Source organism: Haliotis asinina, chromosome 12 (assembly GCF_037392515.1).
Source record: "Haliotis asinina isolate JCU_RB_2024 chromosome 12, JCU_Hal_asi_v2, whole genome shotgun sequence".
Classification (NCBI taxonomy): domain Eukaryota; kingdom Metazoa; phylum Mollusca; class Gastropoda; order Lepetellida; family Haliotidae; genus Haliotis; species Haliotis asinina.
The window spans coordinates 46,363,535-46,386,745 of NC_090291.1; the positions used below are offsets into that span (position 1 = coordinate 46,363,535).

Consider the following 23,211-nt stretch of genomic DNA (forward strand, 5'->3'; position numbering starts at 1 on the left):
AAGTCAAGTGTCCGAACACTTTTTGCACAACTCGGTATATAAGGGTCACACTGGGGTAAGGTGAAAGTCACACATATGTACACCCACACCGGATATGACCCAATGTTTTGATAACTAATTAATACCTATGATCACAGTATTCATCCGTAGAATGCATTTTACTACCCCGGTCTTCGGCGTGATGAGTGATCGCTTGAGCTACAAGGCTACGTACCCCACCACTACCTGTTCTTGTACTTTCTTGTGGTCTTACGGACAGAAAAACATGTAGCTTTACCAACATTCTCTGCATGCATGTCATTGATACAAACATACAAATTAGTAAAAATTACTGGGAGTGCTTAACATTCTTTACAGGATATGGTGCTAATAGGGGCGGTGTGTGCCTGTCGTATTAGTTCATATGGGGACAACTCCAACACCAGTAGTGAGTGAGCTGAGTTTTACGCCGTTTTTAGCAACATCCCAGCAATATCGCGACGGAGGAACCAGTTAGGAGCTTCACACATATGCACTGTACCAACATGGGGAGTCAAACCCGGACGAACGATTGAACCACTAGACTACCCCTCTGACCCTCCCGCACTAGTATGTCAATACACATGTAAACCATTCGTAGCAGCCCAGAATGGATATCTTATTTTAGAAAATACATTGATAAGAATTTTGTAAATGATACATTTTCATTTCACTAGAATTTGCACATACAACGGACGTCATACCCTCCTCCTCGTTATGAATTACTCAAGAGCTATCTAAGATTTGTTAGAAGGTATAAGTTTACAAGAAAGTTTAACAACACAGCTTTATGCAAATAACGAAAACGAATTCTCAAATGCATTCATATTCAGGTGCAATACATCTTTTTCAGAAGATTTGAATTGTCCTAGTTTGGACCATGCCGAAACACACAGAAGATACCAAATGGGAACGTTGGCATAGATGTTGTTATGGTAACGCTAAATGTTTGACAGACATTGGTCACTAGATAACAGACAGCTTACAGATTCCATACCCAGCTTTCTTGCAAAGCGAGAGGACATTGAATGTATAAACCATTCCTTAAAATCAGAATGATAACACGTGACCTCCAGTCTCAAGCTATTTCAAATGATTGCCGCCATTCAACATGTAAATGAATAAATAATTGCTGACAAACATGGAATTCACCGGACACAAGACCATGTTCACATATCTTAAGTGTACTGACAAATTAACAACTTACTGCTTGCCCCTGTAAATCCCTGTAGTAATTTGTTTCAAAGACATTTAGAAGTTGGTGGAATGAAACTAAATATGCTTTATGGTTCAACTTCTTTATTATACAAGGTCACAACGTTTCGAGACAGTTCCTAGTCTCTTCTTCACATGTATTATATAAGTTGTTTGCCAGCTAATACTATCGCAGCATTTGTTTATGTTAACTGGTACTTCAAACACATGAGGGAAGCTGATATCCTTACCCTCTCTAGAGTTTGCAATTTAGGGTCAGTTGACAAAACGGTTAGGCTGTCTGGGTTATCAGTTGAGAGAAAGGACTGACTATCATCTATAACAAGCTTGAGGTACTTATAATGATTCTTGAAATATACATGCGTGTTTGTATATAATTAGTATTTAAATACTTTAACCTAATGTGTTACAAAAATGCACATATGTACGCACATCGACCGGCAATATGTAATTTTTAATCTCTCACATTTTTTACTGTATGTTTTATTTACAGAAAACGGCCGAACACCAGGATCTGGAACACATCGAACACCTCACCTCTGAAGAAGAGGACATGCTAACAATTCTCTAATGATGCCAACACTGGCACTCTGGTAGCCCTCATGTTTGCTGAGCCCTACTTCGGGTGTTTCAAAACTACTTGCACCAATGTCAAAGGATGAGACAATTTCCGACTACTGTGTATATCGTGCAACGACATTTTTCCAGCTGCAACAGTTTTTTCGGGCAAACAATGCATACTCAAGAAACAAAACTGACAACGGAACAAGAAGAGCATGTTATGTCTAAAAAGTAAGGAATAAAAGTGATGTGTGAATAAATATCTGTAGCAGAACGGGCATTTTCTCAGGAAAAGTTTCCGAAACAATATCAAAGCGTCACCAAGACACTACTGGAAAGTGTTGAACCCTAAACCAATGCATGGCACTGATCAAACATCTCTGGAAGAATTTCATGATTACTTCCGGAATGTAAATGAAAGGGAAAAAAGCGGAAATGATAATGGTGAATTTGATATTGAAGATACCCCAGAATATGATAATAAGATTCTAAATAGAATTATTACAGAGAATGAAGTACTGTCGGCTTTAAACAAACTTACGAAAAGCATAACACATGGCTTAGATATGATACGAAATGAATACCTGATAGCATCATCGCCAACATTATTAGCTGTATATACTGACTATTTCAATTTTGTAATAAATACAGGTATTTTACCCGAGGCATGGGTTACATGCATTAAGCCTATCAATAAGATAAGGGGAAACGCTGATGATCCAAATTCATACCGTCCAGTTTCGATACTTATCTGTATTGGCAAACTATTTACTTCCATCCTCAAAGAACGATTTACCACTCTTTTGTGATTTTCTTAAAATCATTTCCCACTCGCAGTCTGGCTTACGCAAAGGATTTCCAACAACAGATAATATTTTTATTATTATTAATGTCGATGAAAGACATTTATACATGTCGAAAATTTGTGACACGGAATAAACTAATTTTCTTCTTCTTCTCTTTTTCCCTACTGTGGGATGACACAGCCCGGTTGAAATGATTTGGGGTGAAAGGACCCGGAACCCGAAACATGTACTTTTGTGAAAAAGAATAAAATGGCAGCACCGTTCTTTTGTTAACTGCAGGATGTTTGGATTTGGAGGATTTTGAAAGAGCTAGAGGTAATTTTGTCGGGCAGATAAAATTAGGATGTTATTTTCAAACACAAAGAGTTTTATATGAAAGCTAATTTCCTAAAAGAAAAATTATATATATTGCAATCAATATTCCTTTCATCTTTCCTTGCAAGTGAGTGCACTTTTGGATAGTCCCCAGACTAACAGCTAGTCTATGAAATGAACATATTTTACTGAAAAAACGTTCAAAGTGAAAAAAAATATAATGAAATGGAGCCCGGAGACTTTCTTCATTTTCAGAAGCTATGGAAATCTAGACTTGCCACATTTGTAGACTTGCGTGGGCTTTCTTGGATATATATAACTTCAGGGTCCGTACGACAGACTAGATAGTCCCAGATGAGAGACATTTTATCAGAATGACTGACGAAACAGTAAACAGACTGCTTAGATCTTAATATACTAACATTTACTATGAATATTAATTAATGTATTCTTTTAACACGCAAAAATCAGTCTGTCTATCTATCTATCTGTCTGTCTGTCTGTCTGTCTGTCTGTCGATAAAAGCAACTTTGCACGCGCAAAGGGGGCCGCAAACCAGGACCCCGTTTCACAAAACTCTCGTAAGCCTAAGGTCTCGTAACTTTTCCCGTAGCCTTTGCACCTCCTATGTTACAGTATGTCAGGTACAAATGCTACGAGAAAAGTTACGAGACCTTAGGCTTACGAGAGTTTTGTGAAACGGGGCCCAGCTTATTAAGCAACCTGGTTTCACGGGGTTTGACGCCAGTAATCGAAGCAAGTACAGAATACTGAGATAAGGGTCTCTTTTTATCAGTAAGAAAAGTATCATCTCCACGACCGAGTAACGGGAAGCATGAAACTGACATAGCCGACTGCATCTACAGTTCAGTTCATCTGTGGTCAGGAATCTCTCCCAAACTTTTCATCTGCCAGCTCCTAATGCTCAGGCACAATTGCTGTTAACATGACTAGGACATTAGTTAATATTTAAGAGGGATCGTTCATACACAATGTGCCTCTGTGTGTGAGAGAGAGATTTTGGTGTGAGGTCACCTGTGGGGGTGGGGGTGGGGGGGGGGGTTACGTAAACATGGTAACTTTTGTATTGTACACATCAACAGGAGGGGGGCGGGAGAGAGGTGGGTGTCATTGGCTTGAAGTTCATCTTCATCTGCTCTAGAAATATTCTGGCATGTACAAATTCAAGTTTGAAGCCTTTACTGATTGTTCACTTCCAGTTCCACTGAAAACCTTTCCCTGTAAAGAGTTATCTATGTCTTCCCACAAATTATCCAGACAAATGCATATGAATTTGAAAACAAATTCATGTTCCCAGTTAATATTGTTTTTTTAGGTAAATTTCAAAAATATTTCAAAAACAAGTTTACAAATTTGTCTGTGAGAAATGTACTGAAGACTCCCACTGTTCAAAATCTGGTGCCTATTTCTTAAACCACTTCAATGTTTATAATAAATAATATCCATCAGTTTATGAAAAACATTAGCACTTATTAGAGGCCCAAATATTTTTAGAGCAAAGGCAGTGTGCCTGTTGTTGTTTTTTCCTTCATCTGATGGTTGTGACATGTGACTAATTTATAGTTGCAAACGTCTTTGAACCTCGAAGCACACGGAGCGGGAGGCTCCCATTTTGCTTAAATGGAGTTATGGAGTTTTATCAAAGTGATATGTGTCCATTGATGAAGTTTTAGCTTACAGTAAGCCATTTTCTATCAGGTATCTAGCGTTTAACAAACTACCTCACCATGTGAATCTCTCCCCCATGTTTGTATATTGTGTAACACCAGTACGTCAATAGACTGTAAATGATCAAGTCTGGACAAGACAATCCAGTGACTGACATAATCATTGGACTCTGAAATCAACTTTAATGATTTTCCCTCTCTTAATTCCATCAGGAGTGTCTTAAATAATCTTGTATGTTCTAAACAATCCACTTGGGTATTCTATTCCATGGCTAGTCTCAAATGTTGAGTGAATCCTTAAGGACCAGTTTATTCAAGGTTGGAGAAAAAACGTTATGACGTCATCTGTGTGTAGAATGGCTGAATCTCTCAAAAATGGCAAACCTTCTCAAATCCTAAAGAACAAACGCCTTATGTAACTTACCAAATATATTAGACTTGTTTCCAAAAGGCTCAAAATATAATTTAACCTGTAACATCTACTCCTTTTCAATTAGTTATAATATATCTTTGTATGTATTATATATGTCGATAAACATCCCTGCTATCTTAGCATTTATTGTAGTTAATTGCATGTAATTGTTTCATGTACCACCATTGGTGGTTTTTTAGAATGATGATGATGATGATGATGATGATGATGATGATGATGATGATGATGATGATGATGATGATGCCATGAGCATCAATATTTGCTTTATGGATGGCATTATCAACAAGGTCAAGCATGACCACCAGATCCTGTTAATAGCATCTTTATCATGTTTATATAGACATACAGTGACCATGGATTGTTGAATACAGTCATAGTGAGTGAGTGAGTTGAGTTTTACGCCGCACTCAGCAATATTACAGCTATATGGCGGCGGTCTGTAAATATTCGAGTCTGGACCAGACAATCCAGTGATCAACAACATGAGCATCGATCTGCGCCATTAGGAACCGATGACATGTGTCAACTAAGTCAGCGAGCCTGACCACCCGATCCCGTTAGTCGGCTCTTACGACAAGCTGAGTCGCCTTTTATGGCAAGCATGGGTTGCTGAAGGCCTATTCTACCCCGGGACCTTCACGGGTCTGAATACAGTCATAACCCATATGTTCATGGGTGATATAAACAGGATAAATTGAAACATCATTGGCTGGTGTGGTTGGCTACAAACATTTATGACCTATAGGTGGTATTGGATCAGGGGGCTGTGATTTTAAATTTCACTCAAAATCTCGGACAACAGTAGTGACATTATAACATTACAAGTCCATAATTGGCCACATTTTATGAGCTATTGTTTCATTCTGTTGTTTGGCATTTTCCACAATTGTGTATTCTCATTAGGATAATATGATTGAACATGTTAAAGGAAACATTTTATTTCTTTTGTAGATGGCAACCTTGGATTATAAGAAGCTGACAGAAAACCACCTCACTTGTGCCATCTGCACCAATGTATTCACAGACCCTGCAACACTGGAGTGCAATCACACATTCTGTAAGACTTGTCTGCTGAAATACACCAAAACACATCCAGAAGCAATACAAGCCAAGTCTATCCACTGTCCATCCTGTAGACAGCAAACAAAGGTGACCTCTGGCAGTTCAGGCGAGGAATGGGTCAGTGAGTTAAAACCTAGCCATGTCATACAGGATCTGATGGATGACTTTTTACCTGCCATACATGCATTACAAGGTGATTATGCTTCATATTGCTTACCAGCTACACTGTATTACTTGCATATGCATGTGTTGCTGAATAGTGTATAGGCTCACTGATCTCTCTTTAACAATGTGATATTTTCAAATTGAATGGACCATTTTGAAATCAAGTGGGTGTGACTGTCCAATGAAAGACAATTTTTTTAGACACAGTATATTAGGTAAGTTAAAACAGTTAATAGTGACAGGGCAGCTGAGTAGCATAGTGGTGAAATAGAGAATCTCACCCAAGTGTCTACTGATATCAAATATGTCAACACGAGTTAATAAAGTAACAAATGTCCGAGGCTTGCCAAGCTGATAAAGTAACAAATATCCAAGGCTTGCCATGGATATTTTTACCTTTATCAAAAAGTGTTTTTTTATAATTGATATCAGTAGACATACGGGTGAGATTCTATTCATCATCCCAAATCATTCTTCATTAGTTTTTAATGAAAAAATGTACATCTCTGAACACAGCACTGCCATTAGATTTGCATTGCAGCGAAGTCATAGCATTTTTGACTTCATCAAGTTCATGATATCATAGCATTGTCAAGGCATTGTGCAAAATCTGTTGTCCAAACAATATCTCCTAGGAGATATCGTCTGATCCCACACATCTGATATCTCCTGTAGTACACAGTTTGGGATGATAAAACATTCACTCGTCATACTGGTGTCCTATTCCCCACATGTGTAGAATATATACATGATATATGAAGCCTTTTTCTGGTTTCTGGTAAAATGAAAGAAGTGGATCCTAGTTGTTGTTTTTCTTTCTCATCTTAAGTAATCTTGCAATGTCATTTGTTGGACAGTAGAATGCATGCGGTTTTAAGACCATTACTCAACAAACTGAATTTTTCACTTAATGTTACTATTCCAAATCTATGAGTCATGGTCTTCCCGTACAACGGTTATGTAACCTGAGCCTGTTCTTCAAATGTGAAGTTGAAATGAGATTGACTAAAGTTGCAAGCATCTAGTTTCACCTTGCACATGCACACCCCTGACTCAGCTGTAGCTGAAGTCCACCACAAGAAACCCAAAGCACTCCCTTTTCAGTTGCCATTGTGTGCAGGCAACTCAACTAGAAACTTTCAACAAGATTACTGATCTCTACAAGGGTGTTTTAGTGGTTTTCTTACATCTGTTACTTCTACAAGTTTCTCAAGAAGCATGGGGAAGGATGAGAATAAAGGGAAAAGAAAGGTCTTCTCCAAATGTAAACAAACCTTTTTAGCACATGACCCTCATGCTGTCTGTAGTTTCTGCTTGCAATTGTGTTGTTGAGCTACATAACCAGATTATCCTTGTTTCAGTATGATCTGTCGGATGTTAATATCAATCTTTGTAGCTTCCTTGGTTCAGACACTCATAGTGAGGACAACATCATATGGCTGTAATACTGTTGAAACAAAATTCTGCTTATGGAACAGGCAGAATTGCACAACCCACGCTGCTTTTAGCAGATATTGGTTATGTATGTGGAAAGGGTTTTGTCACATTTATGCAGGTGGGGACAGGTTTTGAAATTTTAGGCATAGCACCTTGAGGACCTGTGACACGCTGTTGTGTGTGTTTGTGAGGGGAAAGTGTGCAAATATCATCATGAAAAGAAGAAAAACCACACCTGAATGGTTTGACACAAACATTGATGGAAAGCTAAATACTGATACCATGAAAATGGATGTTGTACTTTGGGGGCACCCACATTGTGGTGGTGTCTTGAACCATGACCTTATGATGTTCTTTGCCTCCTTTCCATACACGCAACACTCAGGTACATATACTGACTTAGATTAATGAAACTAGTGAGACTGTATTTATGTTTAGGAAAATGATTGGTTGATAAATTGGTTGGTTAAATGCACAAACTGTATAGTTTCTACAAAATATTTTCAGATGACAATGGCTGCGGCATTTGCACAGCACAAGGGAAGACAACTGCAGCCTGTTCATGGTGCTCCCTCTGTGACTGTGCCTTCTGTGATGGATGTCTTAAGATGCACAGCGTGATGCCAATGTCACACGATCATGAAGTAGTGGATTTGCCCAATCATACCAAAATGAACCGTTGCTTCATGTGTAATGTCCACAGAAATGAAAAGATGAAGGTGTTCTGTACAGACTGCAGGAAGGCGGTGTGTACTGTATGCTGCAGTACTGACCACAGGAAATGTGATGAAGTTGATACAATAGAGAGTATGGTCCCAATAGTTAAGGAACAGCTGACAAACAAAATGAAACGACTAAGAGTCAACATGGCAACCACAAAAAAATTCGTTGACTTGAGAAAAGATACGTTTGAAAATATTAGGAGTAATGCACAGAACATTAAAGATCAAATCCAAAAGGCACGTGAAACGTTGGTAGATGTTATTTTAAGGAAAGAGAGGCATCTGATTGATGATGTTAATGAATTTTGTAATAGTCACTCTCAGAAGTTTCAAAGAGAGGTTGCTCACCTGGAAAAGGAGCTTCAGTTGTTCCAACAGCAGTATGAGACCATATCCGGTGCTGTGACATCCAATACTGAGATGGACATGTTTGCCATCTATGAGTCGATGGATGAAGCATCTCCTGACAACAGACAAACAGACAACCTGGCAGCACCAGGAAGGGTTGTATTCACTCATAACATGGACAAACTGAGGAAAGCAGTCGATGAACTTGGACTTGGCGAGGTTGACGTTGTTCATGACATTAGTGACCGCCATTCTTGTCCTGTTTTACATCACAGCATTGACCTCAAGGATGATGAGGACACATGTGATCCGTCTTTGCATGACGTCACTGTGGTGACTGTTAATGGAATTAAAGTAACCATAGTGGCAGATTGCGGTAACAACAAACTCAAAGCATACTACACCTCAAAGTCCAAATCATTTCATAAACACCTGCTGTTTTCGGATTATCCATGGCAGATAGCAAATCTAACTGGGAGTCAGGTAGCTGTCACTATTCCTGACATTAATGAAATAGTTACAGTTGACATAACTCAAGAACCTATTGTCTTGTCAACTGTCAAAACAAGCAAACAATACTGTGTTCTGGCCTATCTCAGTCCTTCTCAACTGGTGGCAGGTACATACACTGACAATGTGGACATACTGGACTTAGCAGGGAATGTACTCCATTCCTTCAACACGGGACTGATAGGGAGCCCAGACTTTATCCATGTTACCAGCAACAAGAATCTTATACTCAGTAATGAAGATGTTTATTCCCTTGTATCTTTAACTTGTGAAGGGGGCCCTATTTGCACTTACACTCCAAAAGGGGGCAGAACTTTGACATGCCCGCAAGGAATCGCTACAACCACCACGGGAGACATCCTGCTGGTTGATGAAACCTCCAACAATGTGAGACAGCTGTCAGAATCTATGCAGTTTGTGAGATACGTTCTCCAAGGAGAGGATGGTCTTCATTCCCCTGATGGCATCTGTGTAGATGATGATGGTTTATTGTACGTAACACCCAATGGATACGTAAAGGTATATACATTTTGCGTAGACTCCGATACATAGGTATGTCAGGATCTAAGATATTTGTTTTATGGGGCCCAGCTTGGTGTTTTCTTTCAAAACTATATAATTGTACCTCTGTGATGTGATTAGAACATCTGCCCCAAAACTGGTAAGTTTGTAGTTTTACCACCTGGCTGAGTCTTACTAAAGACTTTAAATGATGGTAATGTTTCCACCCTCTGAGGCTGCTGTGTGTGACAGCTCTGGGATACTCTGAGTCATTGTCAGTGGTATCCATGTAAAACTGTGGATGAGTATGTGAATTAGCCAGCACTATCAATCCAGATTTACACAAACAGGTACACTAAATATGTATGTACAGACAAATTGAAGCACCCCATACATTTAGCATTTACAAGTACAAATGATAGTGATTTAAGATCAGGATCACTCCTTGCTCAGTGTGTCCTGGCAAATTTGGCTCAAAGGAAATTCAAGGTTTTTTTTAAAATAACAAACCCACCTCAAGCGATGACTCAAAATTCCTGCATATTTGTTTTGACCTAATGTGAAAGATTATTCTTCAGATTTGGATCATAATAATAATAATAATATCTTCAATATCTGCCATGTAAAGATCCTCTAAAGCTCGTTTGTTTTTATGTAAGATGTCAGCCATTATTCAAGCCATTTGGTTGCTGTTGTGATGATGTCACCATCACCAAAGTCTCCCAATCTTGCCTGCCCAATCCCCTCTTACAACCAACATACATTGCCTAGGAGTAGGACTAATTGTCATGAGAACTCGCAAGAGGCTGTTCACACACCTAAACTTATTACATTGTACAATGATTGAGTATTATGAAGAGGTTTGAACCATGACTTTGCAGGGCTCGATTTAGTGCTTTGTTCCTTGTACCATGTGTACTGGTGCAACCCAAAATTACAGAGTATGTCCTAGTTATTAGTCTAACCTGCATTGAGGTGCATGCCAATTTTTGAGTTGGTAAACTTCTAATTGAAACATCAAAATAATTCAGTTACTCATTGCAGTTAAAAGCAGTGCATCTGGAATTTGTCTTGTGCAACTAGGTTTTTATCATTTGTTGCACCTGGTCCAAGTAGGTTAATATCTCGTAAATTGAGCCCTGCTTTGGTCAAAGGGACACAAGATTGGGTATGATGGGTCCTGTGGTCTTAGGCCCTGAAATACTGTGTTCAGGCTAACATTCTTCTACCAGTCACTGCTGTTTGCAGTTCATTCCTTGTGTTCGACAATTCCAGGTGTAATACAGTGTATATTCAGCATGTTCAGTGGTATCAGCCGTTTAGGCAGAGATGTGTAATGTGCTACAGCCAAACACATTTGTCCATTGGCATACACAGATATCTAGAATCTCTTGCTTTGATTATTCTTAGACAGAATACTATTTTGGAACCTTGACCATTGCTTGAGTGACCTGAATATTACCATCTCTGTCATTTTGGTACAATGAGGGTTGTTTTTATTCTTAGACAGAATACTATTTTGGAACCTTGACCATTGCTTGAGTGACCTGAATATTACCATCTCTGTCATTTTGGTACAATGAGGGTTGTTTTTATACCAGTCATGCTGCCTTTGAATTTGTAGAATCACAGTAACATGTTCCAGTAATCAGGTTTCAAATTACATTTGATGATTAAATCACATTGGTTTTATTGTTTGTTGGTTTCTCAGAGTCCTATTTCGGACTAACCCGCGTACATCCGGGTTAGAAATGTCTTCTGTAACCCATGTTTGTTGTAAGAGGCGACTAACACTAGTAAAGAATAGAACAGACTCGCTGACTTGTTTGACATATGTCATCATATCCAAATTGCGTGGATGGACGTTTAATGATCATGATCACTAGTGTGACTGGTCAAGATTCTTTTGTTTACAGACTGCCGCCTTATAGCTGGAATATTGCGGACACTGACATTAAAAACAAGCAAACCATATTCAAACGAGTTATCACAATGTGATAGTTCAGGTCCCATTCCCATTTCGAGAACATCGAATTCCTTTGTCATATCTTCTGTTACCTATAGTTTTCTCAGTGCAGTAAACTATGGTGATGACGACCTCAAAGGGAGCACTGTTTTGTCAGGCTATATACCGTTTCGACTACAGCAATCAGGAACTGGTCCATAAACCACCCGTTTCTTGTGTCTTGAATCCGTTAAAAGCGGAGCGGTTGTGTAACCCAGTGGTTAACTGTCCGCTTTTCACAAGGAAGAATCAGATTCCCCACAATGTCTGAAGCCTTTTTCTTCTGTCCCCCCGCCGTGATATTGGTGGATTATGGCTAAAGTCTCATAAAACTACATTTACTCACTCGTTATAAACGTTTTTCACCGTATGTCAATACGGAGTGGTAGTGTAGCACAGTGGTTAAAGCGTCACACCGAAGACCCGGGTTCCATTTCCAGATGTGCGAAGTACACGGTGTCACCCGCCGTAATATTGCTGGGATATTGCTAAGAGCAGCGTAAAGCTAAAATCACTCACTTCAGTGCGATGCAGTCCTTCTGCATCAGTTGATTCAGTGACAAATGAGATGCCATCAGAAATAACCCGTGAAGATCGTTTTCAGTAAGAACTGATTTTCAGCAACCAAGGCTTGTCGAAGGGTCTGACTAACAGGATCTGGTGTTCACGCTCGCTGACATCGCTGATCCATATTATCGCATCCAAATAACATAGACCGATGTCCATGATGTAGGTCACTGGATTGTCCTATCCAGATTCAACCATTCTAAGACCGATGTCATACAACCCTATAGTACTGAGTGGGTTAACAACAACGAAAGAAACAAGAACAGAAATAGTTTATTCAAACAAGATAATGAGTAATGTACAAGCTGTAATCCATCACACAATGGGTTTAGGGCTATATAGCCTGCTGGTTGCAGTTAAGTTATTATGATTAAAGTAACTGACATCAATGACAATACCATTACGCCATACCTCGAAATTCGGATCACCTTCAACCATTTAAAAGGGTACGGACATTGCATCAAAGGATACTGTAAAACGAGGGTCACTGTTCCATGAAGAAATACGGCACAGTGTCAGGTTTGGGGCAGCGTGTTTGACTAAATATAATAAATAATACAGGCTGTTTTGGGCTGTTTCGAATGGTATATCATGAATATTGTCACTGAGTTCCCGAGAAATTAAGTTCATTCCGAATGAAAATGACACTTGTCTCAAAGGTCAATGATAACCTCACGTGCTAAACACTGCCTTGATTTTGTCAGTCATGGTTAAGTTTCGGGACTTCTGGCGGTGGTACTCCGCTTGGTAGGCCGGGTCCGCTGGACCCCAGTCGGGCTTTGGACTCAAAACAGGCTGAAAATTCAACATTTTGCCAAATGCAGTCAACGTAAAAGACCCCCTCATGTACCGTATGATGAATACACATCGAATCTCACGCGAAAAAACATTACAAGTCAGTCTCAATCACACAATCAACCTCTAGATATATTCAGCGCACAGGCAACCTCTACACACAATCGGGAACACAGTGAGCAAGATGCTCAACTTCTATCGCAGTGTCAGCCTCTACAGATCCAGTCACACAGTCAGCTTCAACAAACAATAGCAACACAGTAAGCCTGTAAACAATCTCTCACACGGTCTACTCCCATTTGCAAGGCCTCCCATTTGTTAGACACCCCGTAATCAGGTGTGTGCAATCAACCATTAACTAATTGACCCCTGAATGCAAATTGGCAGAGCCCACCAAACTAAAGACCCTAAGAAGATATCTGAAAAAAGACATCCGATAAACAAATAAATAAATAAATAAATAAATATAAGCAAAACAAAAACAAAAAAACAACTGTTTATTTCATATATAATCTTCATTTGCATGATGTCTAAAGTACGTCAATGTTAGGAAACCTCTGTTCATCATAGTTTAATAAGTTTGCCCACTGCATCCAGGTACTATAGCGACGTTTTGGTTCCAGCAGTGAGTTGATCCTTGAGGCGGTACACTCGCTTTCGTGGTCGAGGGGCCGCACCAAGATCAAGTTAGGTCAGCTTAACTCGCTCTGCCTTCTCGATATTCTTGATAATCTGAACAAATCTGTAGAGGTTAGGGTTGCGATGGCTCAAAGACGAATTCAGGCGACTGTGAAACCCCTCCAAGTTGTTATTGGTCCTCGGGCCGAAGGTGTCAAAGTGGTTCCACAAAGTCAGCGGGAAACGTGCATCGTCATCCACCCACGTTGCGGTTACGTAGTCTTTGAAGGCCTCTGAACCGCTGACGTCGGGGAAGGTGTTCATCGTGTCCAGCCACACATCTTGAACTTGAAGCAGAGGCAGAAGTGGTAGGGAAGCAGCTCGACGTATTGACTGTTGGACCAGGGGGTCATCTTGATACAAGGCAGCCAGGCCAAGTTCTTGGGTTTTTCTCCAGACAGCCTGTGTATAGTGGAAAAAAACACCCATTTACTTCGGAAGTGGGAAACGCACGTTCCAGTGCTCTAATGGCAGCTACCCCAAAGTCCGCTTGAAACGTGTCAGGGTTTAGAGGCTGGTGGAGGAGCTGCTGAACATGGATCTTTAGCCCAGAGAACAGGAGTTGGTAGGTAGCTTGTCGACGGTCAGGAAGCAACGCAAACACCAAGGGATAGGTACAGGATCCTTTTCTGCCGTGTAGAATGTACAGTTGATTCCAAAGTTCGGGACATGCAGAGAATGCACCATCCATGTAGACAATCGAAGCTGACTGGAGCAGTCGAAGTTGCTCATCTGTTTAAAAGACAGGAATCTTGTCATCTTCTCCATCACTGAAGAGGTGGAACCTGTCGCCGTCGTAGGTCTCTTTCCATAAGGTTGACCTCTGCTCTGGACTCTAGGACCCTTGGGATGGTCTTGCTGCGGTGTCTGTAGACAGCGCTCTCACCTGACGGGAAGGAAGTGTTGCCACAGCTGTTGGGTCTTGTCCCATCATCGCATCGTTGTAGAGGGCAGGCATGGTGATCCTCGGTTCAGCTCGAGCTCTCTTCCCGAGGGAGCTGAGAAAACGAAGGCGACTGGCATCTTCTGGGTGATGGTCATGTTCGGAGACAGCCATTTTGCTGATGACAGCTATCATACGTCAGAATTTTATATATGTATCAGTATATTACAAATAAAATACGTTTAAGTGTTTCCGGAGTAGGTTGTAATTACTTTAAACATATTTTATTGTGAAACATTTACAGGGTTCTCTTCCTAAAATTTTAAATTATCAACAGTTAAAACCTAATTAAACCTTTAATTCTAAAATAAATAATAAATAATTCATGTAAAAACTTCTCAGTGCTTCCCGAGTGGGTTTTAGTTGAACAGTCCCTGTGCTAATCCACTTTAAAGTAGGGGAGCTTTGTTTGCTTTCTTAATTAACGACCCTCTCCACTGTCGCACAAATTGGTGTCTCACAAATGTAAGTCTTGCAAATGGGAGGACACCTCTCACACAGTTTCTTCAACGACACAAATCAGCATCATCACACAATCTGTCACACAGTCTCCACACAAATCAACATCTACAAACAATCTGTCGCACACTCAACCTCTTCAAACAGCCAACCTCTACTCCCTTGTTTTTTATTCATCTTACCTGAGTCCTAGCAACATAGATAGCGACGAAAACAAACGCTGGTAGTGGTGCAAGAGGCACCAGGGAAATGAACCAGCCCAGCACTTCAGCCCATATGGGGAACAAATAGTTGTGGTAAGCAAGTCGGTAGTGCTGTATGTGGGAATGTAAAAACATCAACTGAAAGGAATGACAAAAGATGTTGTTAAAATCAAGTATATTTCATTAAAACCGTAATAACAAATATATTTCAACGAAGATCCTTACAGTACTAAAGTCATATGAAATGCTGACCTCAAAACAAATGTGAAAGAAATGCACTGTAACATCATCATGAATTATGTATCTGGTAGTTTCCAAGTTCAGGTTCGTTTAAAATCGTCCAACTTGCTCCCGGGGTTTACAAAGTGTTACAGAAAAGGTTTCATATCCAGGAAGCCCCTCAGCTACGGATACATCAAACAACAGATAGTGGACCATAAGGAAGACATTATCAGAATAAGGAACAGATTACCAAGATAAGGAAGACATTGCCAGGATAAAAGAGACATTACCAGAATAAGGAAGACATTACCAGACGAAGGAAGACATTGCCAGCACAAGGAAGACATTACCAGAATAAGGAAGACATTACCAGGATAAGGAAGACATTTACTAGGATAAGGAAGGCATTACACGGATAAGTAAAGATTACCCGGATAAGGAAGACATTACCAGGATAAGGAAAACATTTACTAGGATAAGGAAGACATTACCAGGATAAGGAAGACATTACCAGGATAAGGAAGACATTACCAGGATAGGGTAAACATTACCAGGATAAGGAGTGGAAGCAGGAAACACCAGATGAACTTGAAGACGACAGGAGGTCGGAGACCTGTCATCATCTTGATATCTCTGCTCAGCTGCTCCATGCCTGGAACATAACGTCAGTTGTCGTGGCACTGTACCTGTCTGTGGTGGTAGGTCATACAATACATCCATATGACTAATATGGTTGCATTGTCTAAAGTGTACGTATGCAATTTACTTGCCACCTTAAGTAGTGATTCCTCAATATCCACTTATAACAATTAGTTCGAATGTCTTTATACTTTGAATAGCTCCATAGTGGGTTGCAATGGAATTGTAAATACGTCAGCCTTACTTCGGGCTTCCCTCCCACCTTCAGCAGACACATGGTGACGTCATCACTGTGCAATTCTTGTTAGAGATAACAAATGAAACGTTTGAATGTTATCTTGTATAATTTCATTAAAGGAAATCAATTCGTTAGTCATCCGTTCCGTACCACACATTAGTGTAAAACAGACAAGAAATGTGCTTGTGTGGATTGCATGAAGCCCATTTTATGACCTCAAAGACGACACAAGTTGAGCACAATAGTACAGTGATAAGGCGTCTTCCTATCACGCTGAAGGTCCGGGTTCGATCTCTGGTGGACGCACCTAGGTTCGGCACATTTGTGTTGTATCCTTGGACAAGATACTTAGAACGCGTTGCCTCACCTCACCTAGCTGTAAAATGGGTACCTGTGAGGATGTGCTCGTAATGTGAGTGTTTAGCTCATTGCGCCTAAGAGACAGAGAGTTGAATGAGTATGGGAGAGTACGACAGTGTCCTATGACCGGGGATGGTAATGTACGCAGCGCCTTGAGCAGTCAGTGTGCCTGAATATAAGCGGACTATTACTATGTGTGTTTAGGTCCACATACCGTATATCCATCCGACTGTTAGAAGCTGCAGGAAGCCAAATACATAGAGAGAAAGCCTCATAACACTGATGTCTACCATAGTGAAGAAGTAGATACCGCCCTGGAAATACCAAACCAAAATAAAATACATGCACTAAATGCCTCTGCATGTGACTTTACTTGGTAAATATAAACATGGAAAGTATATATATTATTCGATATGTCGTTGCCTTGTTGTTTAACGCCGCACTCAGCAATATTCCCGCTGTATGGCGGCGGTCTGTTAACAATCGAATCTGGACCAGACGATCCGGTGATCAACAGCATGAGCATCTACACAATTGGGAACCGATGACATGTGTCAACCAAGTCACGGAGCCTGACCCTCCGATATCACATTAGTCGCTTCATACTAGCATGGGTAAGTGAAGATCGATTCTAACCCGAATCTTCACTTGTTGGTGCTTTATTCAGTTAAGTATTCAGAAAGAGCACAAATCATTCGCGACACACCTCTTCATATTAACAAATCATATGGATATCATTTTCTGCCGAACAGAGAATTTTTCCCAAATAAAATTGCCAAACAAGATAATTATGATTTTAGGTGACTATCGATGTTGCAAGTGAATTGTGTCGATCCTCAGTGTGTATATCGTTAGACCGTTCATAAACGTTGGCATTCACGAAATTATTCAGTTTATAATAGAATTTCGGACAATTCCCGGTCTGAAAAAAGCATCCTTTCAGTACATGTACAGTCACACATTCAAGATTTTTGATAGCATCTAAGGTCTCCAATATATGCGCACACTCACAAACGCACTTGCACGCACACACACACGTACACACAATAACATTACATACAAAAGCACGTGTTTCTATAGGACTTTGAAAAGTCACACATGACATATGACTTTGCTAGTTTCAAAACAGAGTTGTCTGTTGTGAAAATGATACTCAGTGCATGAGTGTTTGAATACAATCAACGTAAATTGATGAAACAATTATATGTGCTATATATGGACAGTTTACTCATGAAAGTGGCGTGGGGTGGCCTTGTGGTTAAAGCGTCCGCTCGTCACACCGGTATCGATTCCCCACATGGGTACGATGTGTAAAGCCCATATCCGGTGTCCCCACGGTGATATTGCTTTAATATTGATAAAAGCGACGATATACACTTGCTACTAATGAAAAGAACCCGTGAAGATCCTGGGTAAAATAGGTCTTTACCGTGCTTGTCGTGAAAGGCGACTAACGGAATCGTGTGGTCAGGCTCGTCGACTTGGTTGACACGTCATCTGTTCCTACAGATCGATGCTCATGCAGTTGATCACTGGACTGTCTGGTCCAAACTCGTATATCTACAGATCGCCGCCATATAAGTGGAATTTTACTGAGTGCGGCGTAAACGTAAACTCACTCACTTATGAACAAGAATTGCAACTTTAACATCTAGGATATAACTTATACTCTTCCATAAGGTAGTGATCAATGTGTTTTAGGACAGCTGATCACTGGACTGTCTGGTCCAAACTCGTATATCTACAGATCGCCGCCATATAAGTGGAATTTTACTGAGTGCGGCGTAAACGTAAACTCACTCACTTATGAAAAAGAATTGCAACTTTAACATCTAGGATATAACTTATAGTCTTCCATAAGGTGGTGATCAATGTGTTTTAGGACAGCTGATCACTGGACTGTCTGGTCCAAACTCGTATATCTACAGATCGCCGCCATATAAGTGGAATTTTACTGAGTGCGGCGTAAACGTAAACTCACTCACTTATGAAAAAGAATTGCAACTTTAACATCTAGGATATAACTTATACTCTTCCATAAGGTAGTGATCAATGTGTTTTAGGACAGCTGCGCGCTATTTCGTAAGCGTTGCCTATCACGATTGTACTGACGCAGAGACATGTTTGAACACATAGAAATTCTCCCTCATATGTTGATGTTTAAAGCTCCCTGTTGCATTAATTTCCTACCAATTAGGACAGGCACTTGTGTCACAATGTAAAATAAAGCCAAAATCGGAACTTAGGTGTGCATCTTGAATACATATTTTCATACTCTAAGTACACTTTGAACAAAAGCACTCATGTAATGGGGTATATCATATTACTGATTTTCAGCGATCCTTTTACACTGCTTATATTACCTTTTCTTCCCAATTTTACCTATTTTGTTCGAAATCGATATCTATTATTCACATACTGTGGAGGAAGGAAAACAAACTGATCAAACAAAAGCTTGCAAAATTAATGTCAACTCCATACAAGCATATGCAGCAACACCGAGTTAGGCCTTGAAGCATACAATGTGAAAGATATTAAGCCTCTGTACGATGGATGAACATTTTGATTGTAATTAATATCATCGAGTTGTTTCATTCACCTGTGAAAGGTAGGGAAAGGTGAGAAGGAAGGAAACGCCACAGACGGCGGCAGTGACGACGATTCGTATCAGGCGAGATCGGCGAGGAACACTATCCAGTACTGCCGTTATCACAACTTCAGCCGTAATTATCTGAAACAAATTTAAAAATATTACCTAAATACATGATGGCTTTAAAGATTAGTGGAAGTGGATTAACACACTGATGCATGATTGCTGAAAGACACAAGATACTTTGTTTCGACAAGCGAAGTAACGTAACTAAAACCATTGAGGCTGGGAACATCGCTCTTGAGTCGAAATCAAAGAAACAACAAGCTAAACGTACTGACTTTATCACGTTATAAATCATATACATGTACGCTTGTGTTGGATTTTGTAATGTTATCTTTATTGATGAATAAAGAATATGATGACTGTCAACACATCTTTTATTGTATTTTACGGCACACGGAATATCATTCTCAGGTTTTAAAGGGAAACGTTCCCTAAACCGGCACGCTCATTATACCGGCATATTTTGCCGGTCCCAATGCATGCAGTTTAGAGGGCTTCCGCTGTATTTCCTAATGACACGACATGGAAATAAAGTGGTTTCGAAAATAACAGGGAACTAGTCATATGTATACACAATAATAATCATGACTGACATAATGCAGCTGTAGCTCATCTGAAACTAATCTCAGTACTTAAATCGTTTATAACGTTATGTTGTAGCTAAAAAAATATACGAAAAATATACGAAAAATATACATCGTCATACTGAAAGTACGAAGACTGTATCTAGCAGAGTTGTGGTGCCTAATGAGAAGTTTTTAATAAGAAAAATGAAACCGATGGTGAGAGATTCAAATACACACACGTGCGTTTGTTTACAAAAACGGCTTCTTTATGAGATTGTACGTACGCTTTCAACATTTTTGGTAAGATATATAAATTGCTACGAGTTTCAAAACTACAATATTATATTCATATTTAATTAATCGGCTTTAATCTTTAACGCTGCTCTTATGTCTGGTGATATTTTAATATGAATGTTTTGGCTTATTCCTATATTTTTCATATTTTTAAAATTACACCTGTGTGTGGCAGGACGAGCCTGTTCAGCTTGACCTGAGTTACTGTACATTTGCGTTTGAACGTTCGTGTGAAATACGCAAACATCGGAAACATGAAACCACTTTAGTTTCTTTAGTAAAGAAAGTTAGGACACTGCTGACGATTGCTCGACACTGGCTCTTCGGACATGTTGACAGTCAACTGAAACAACAATAGATCCAACCAGTAATGCATTAATATTCACTTGATCAGGTCAAGCTGAACACGCTATAGGTTACGTAAATGTTCAGTTTGAGAAATATTTTAAAAGTATTTTTGAGTATCCGCTTTGGGATTCAATGCAGCTGAGATTATTCTATTATTTTACCTGCATATGTGTGATTCTGTAACCCTCTTTAGAAATAAACATTGCTTTGGAATTGTAAGGTGAACAGCTGGTAATACATTATAATGTGTTTTTACAAACATTTTCGCCATTCTGTTCATTGTTAGGACATTTTGTGGTTTAATTCTTTAAAATAATTACAAATGTAAATGAAAACTAAAAAAGCTGCAATAAAATATACACGCGGTTTGGTGATATTAAGTATCATTAGAATGAAACAGGTATAGAGCTATCATTTTGTTTTAAAGTAGTTATGTGTGATAGCCCAAGTATTTGTTGGTGTAACCAATAAAGGGCTACTTTTCATATAATTTATCTCTACCTACTTCAATGATGTAAAGCCGAGATCTGACACAAAAGAAATGGGACACTCGAGTAGGTATCAATAAATTATAGTCTGGTTCATAATTATTGAGAATTTTTCTTCTTACTTTGAGCTATCCTAACACCTCAACTGATTCACTGATACTTAAAACTAAGTAATGGTATAAGGGAGGTAACTCATCTTGGCCTACTGAGTATATTACAATTAGAGTTACCTCCCCTGAATTTGTAGCAGACGTCATTTTCCTCAGCACTGTCAACAATGTCTGCTGAAGATAAAAGAAGGTTGATTTTTGAGTTGTGTAATCAAGGAATTGATGTTGTAAATACATTGGCAGAGAGAACAGGAACTCCTCTTTCTACTGTGTATAGGATTAGGAAGAATTTTAAAGAGGGAAAGGATTTGGGGCACCAGAAAGGAGCAGGGAGACCCAGAAAATTGGACTTCTCAGATCGCGTCCGGCTGGGAATTTTAGCGTCTAAAAAGCAAAGGGCAAGCATCTCCAACATCAGGTATGAAATGATAGAAAGGGGATCAACAGTTGTATCAAAATCTACAGTTAGAAGAAATTTGATTGATCTTGGATGGGAGAAAAAGACTGGAATTCCTTCTCCTCTCATGAAACAAGAACATAAAGACAGGCGTGTTGAGTGGTGTTTGGCACATGAAAACTTTGACTGGGAAAATGTGATTTTTACTGATGAAAGCTCAATATGGGTATATCCCAATAATGTGAAAATATGGACAAAGTCTGCATCAGCACCGTTGTATCAACGACCTAAATACAGCCCAAAGTTTCATGTATGGGGAGGGATATCCTTATTAGGAACGACCCCGCTGTGTGTGTTTGAGGGAAATCTGACAAGTCAACGCTACACTAACATATTAGATAATTTTCTCCTTCCAAGTGCACATGTGTTTTATGGAAATGACTGGATTTTGCAGCAAGATAATGATCCTAAACACATCGCAAAACATGCCAAGCAGTGGTTTCAGGAGAAAAATGTGACTGCATTACCATTTCCTGCGTATAGTCCTGACTTAATCCCATTGAGAACATTTGGGGGATGATGAAGGAATGTGTGAATCAAAAGGGGTTGACAGAAATTGAAGACATGAAGGGAGAAGTGGTCCGATACTGTGACAGCATAACTCACGAAACACTAACCTCTCTGATAGGAAGTATGCCTACCCGTCTTAGACTGTGCCGTGAAGCTCAAGGAGACTTGATAAAATATTAAATTGTTACCTACACAACATGAAAAGGTCAGTTCACTTTCACAATACATTCAATTTTATCTGATTTGTTCTCGTTTAATAATATGAAATGCTTTAGCTATTCTCAATAATTTTGAACCATACTGTATATGAAATTTAACCCTTTACTGATTACACCTAAATATATTTGAGCTATCATTCCATAATTGAGGATGTCAGCATACAACTTTGTCGTATTGGCCATTCAAGTCACACATATGGGCATATGATGAAAGGTGAGGAACCTCCGTTTTGCATCTCTTGTGATGAAAGAATCACGGTCAAGCATCAAGGGTCTTACAGTCCCGTACACCTTTCCAAAACACCTTGTAACTAATAGTATTACCCTTAAGATAAATTTATCGAATTCTGATTGGTTAATAGTCACACATACTACACAGATTCTACGAATGACCTTGACCTTAGATGGAACGTGGCTGCCATACGGCTGATTGCTTCTAAATTTCGGAGCTGCCGTATACAGTTATGAGTATAAACAGTGTAAAATTGCTTATTTGTGTGTGTCAATACATGTATCCAAAAAAATAAAATGCTTCTGTATTTCTCTTGTCGTTTGACCAAACAGCAAATTTGATCATTTTTGTCACAAACTAAGCCGCCCCGAGTTATCTCCCTTTATGACCGTTCGGGAAATATGTGGAAACATTTTGCTTCTCATTCTGAAGAATAATGAAT

General features: G+C 39.5%; 2 protein-coding genes across 2 annotated transcripts in view; one reads left to right on the plus strand and one right to left on the minus strand.

Moving 5' to 3' along the window:
* Positions 1-5,987: 5,987 nt before the first annotated feature.
* Positions 5,988-9,832, plus strand: LOC137257530 (protein wech-like). Its single transcript, XM_067794856.1, has 2 exons — positions 5,988-6,291; positions 8,208-9,832. Exons 1-2 carry the CDS (start codon positions 5,988-5,990, stop codon positions 9,830-9,832), a joined length of 1,929 nt encoding a protein of 642 aa, XP_067650957.1.
* A 2,775-nt stretch (positions 9,833-12,607) lies between these two features.
* LOC137258229 (sodium- and chloride-dependent glycine transporter 1-like) overlaps positions 12,608-23,211 on the minus strand; it is a 34,971-nt gene continuing 24,367 nt past the window's right edge. The window contains exons 9-13 of the mRNA XM_067795822.1: positions 19,490-19,621; positions 17,105-17,204; positions 16,205-16,305; positions 15,411-15,569; positions 12,608-13,148 (exon numbers count right to left, since the gene is read on the minus strand). Of these exons, the coding sequence (XP_067651923.1) occupies positions 13,026-13,148; positions 15,411-15,569; positions 16,205-16,305; positions 17,105-17,204; positions 19,490-19,621 (615 nt within the window). The 3' untranslated portion in view covers positions 12,608-13,025. The remainder of the gene's footprint in view (positions 13,149-15,410; positions 15,570-16,204; positions 16,306-17,104; positions 17,205-19,489; positions 19,622-23,211) is intronic.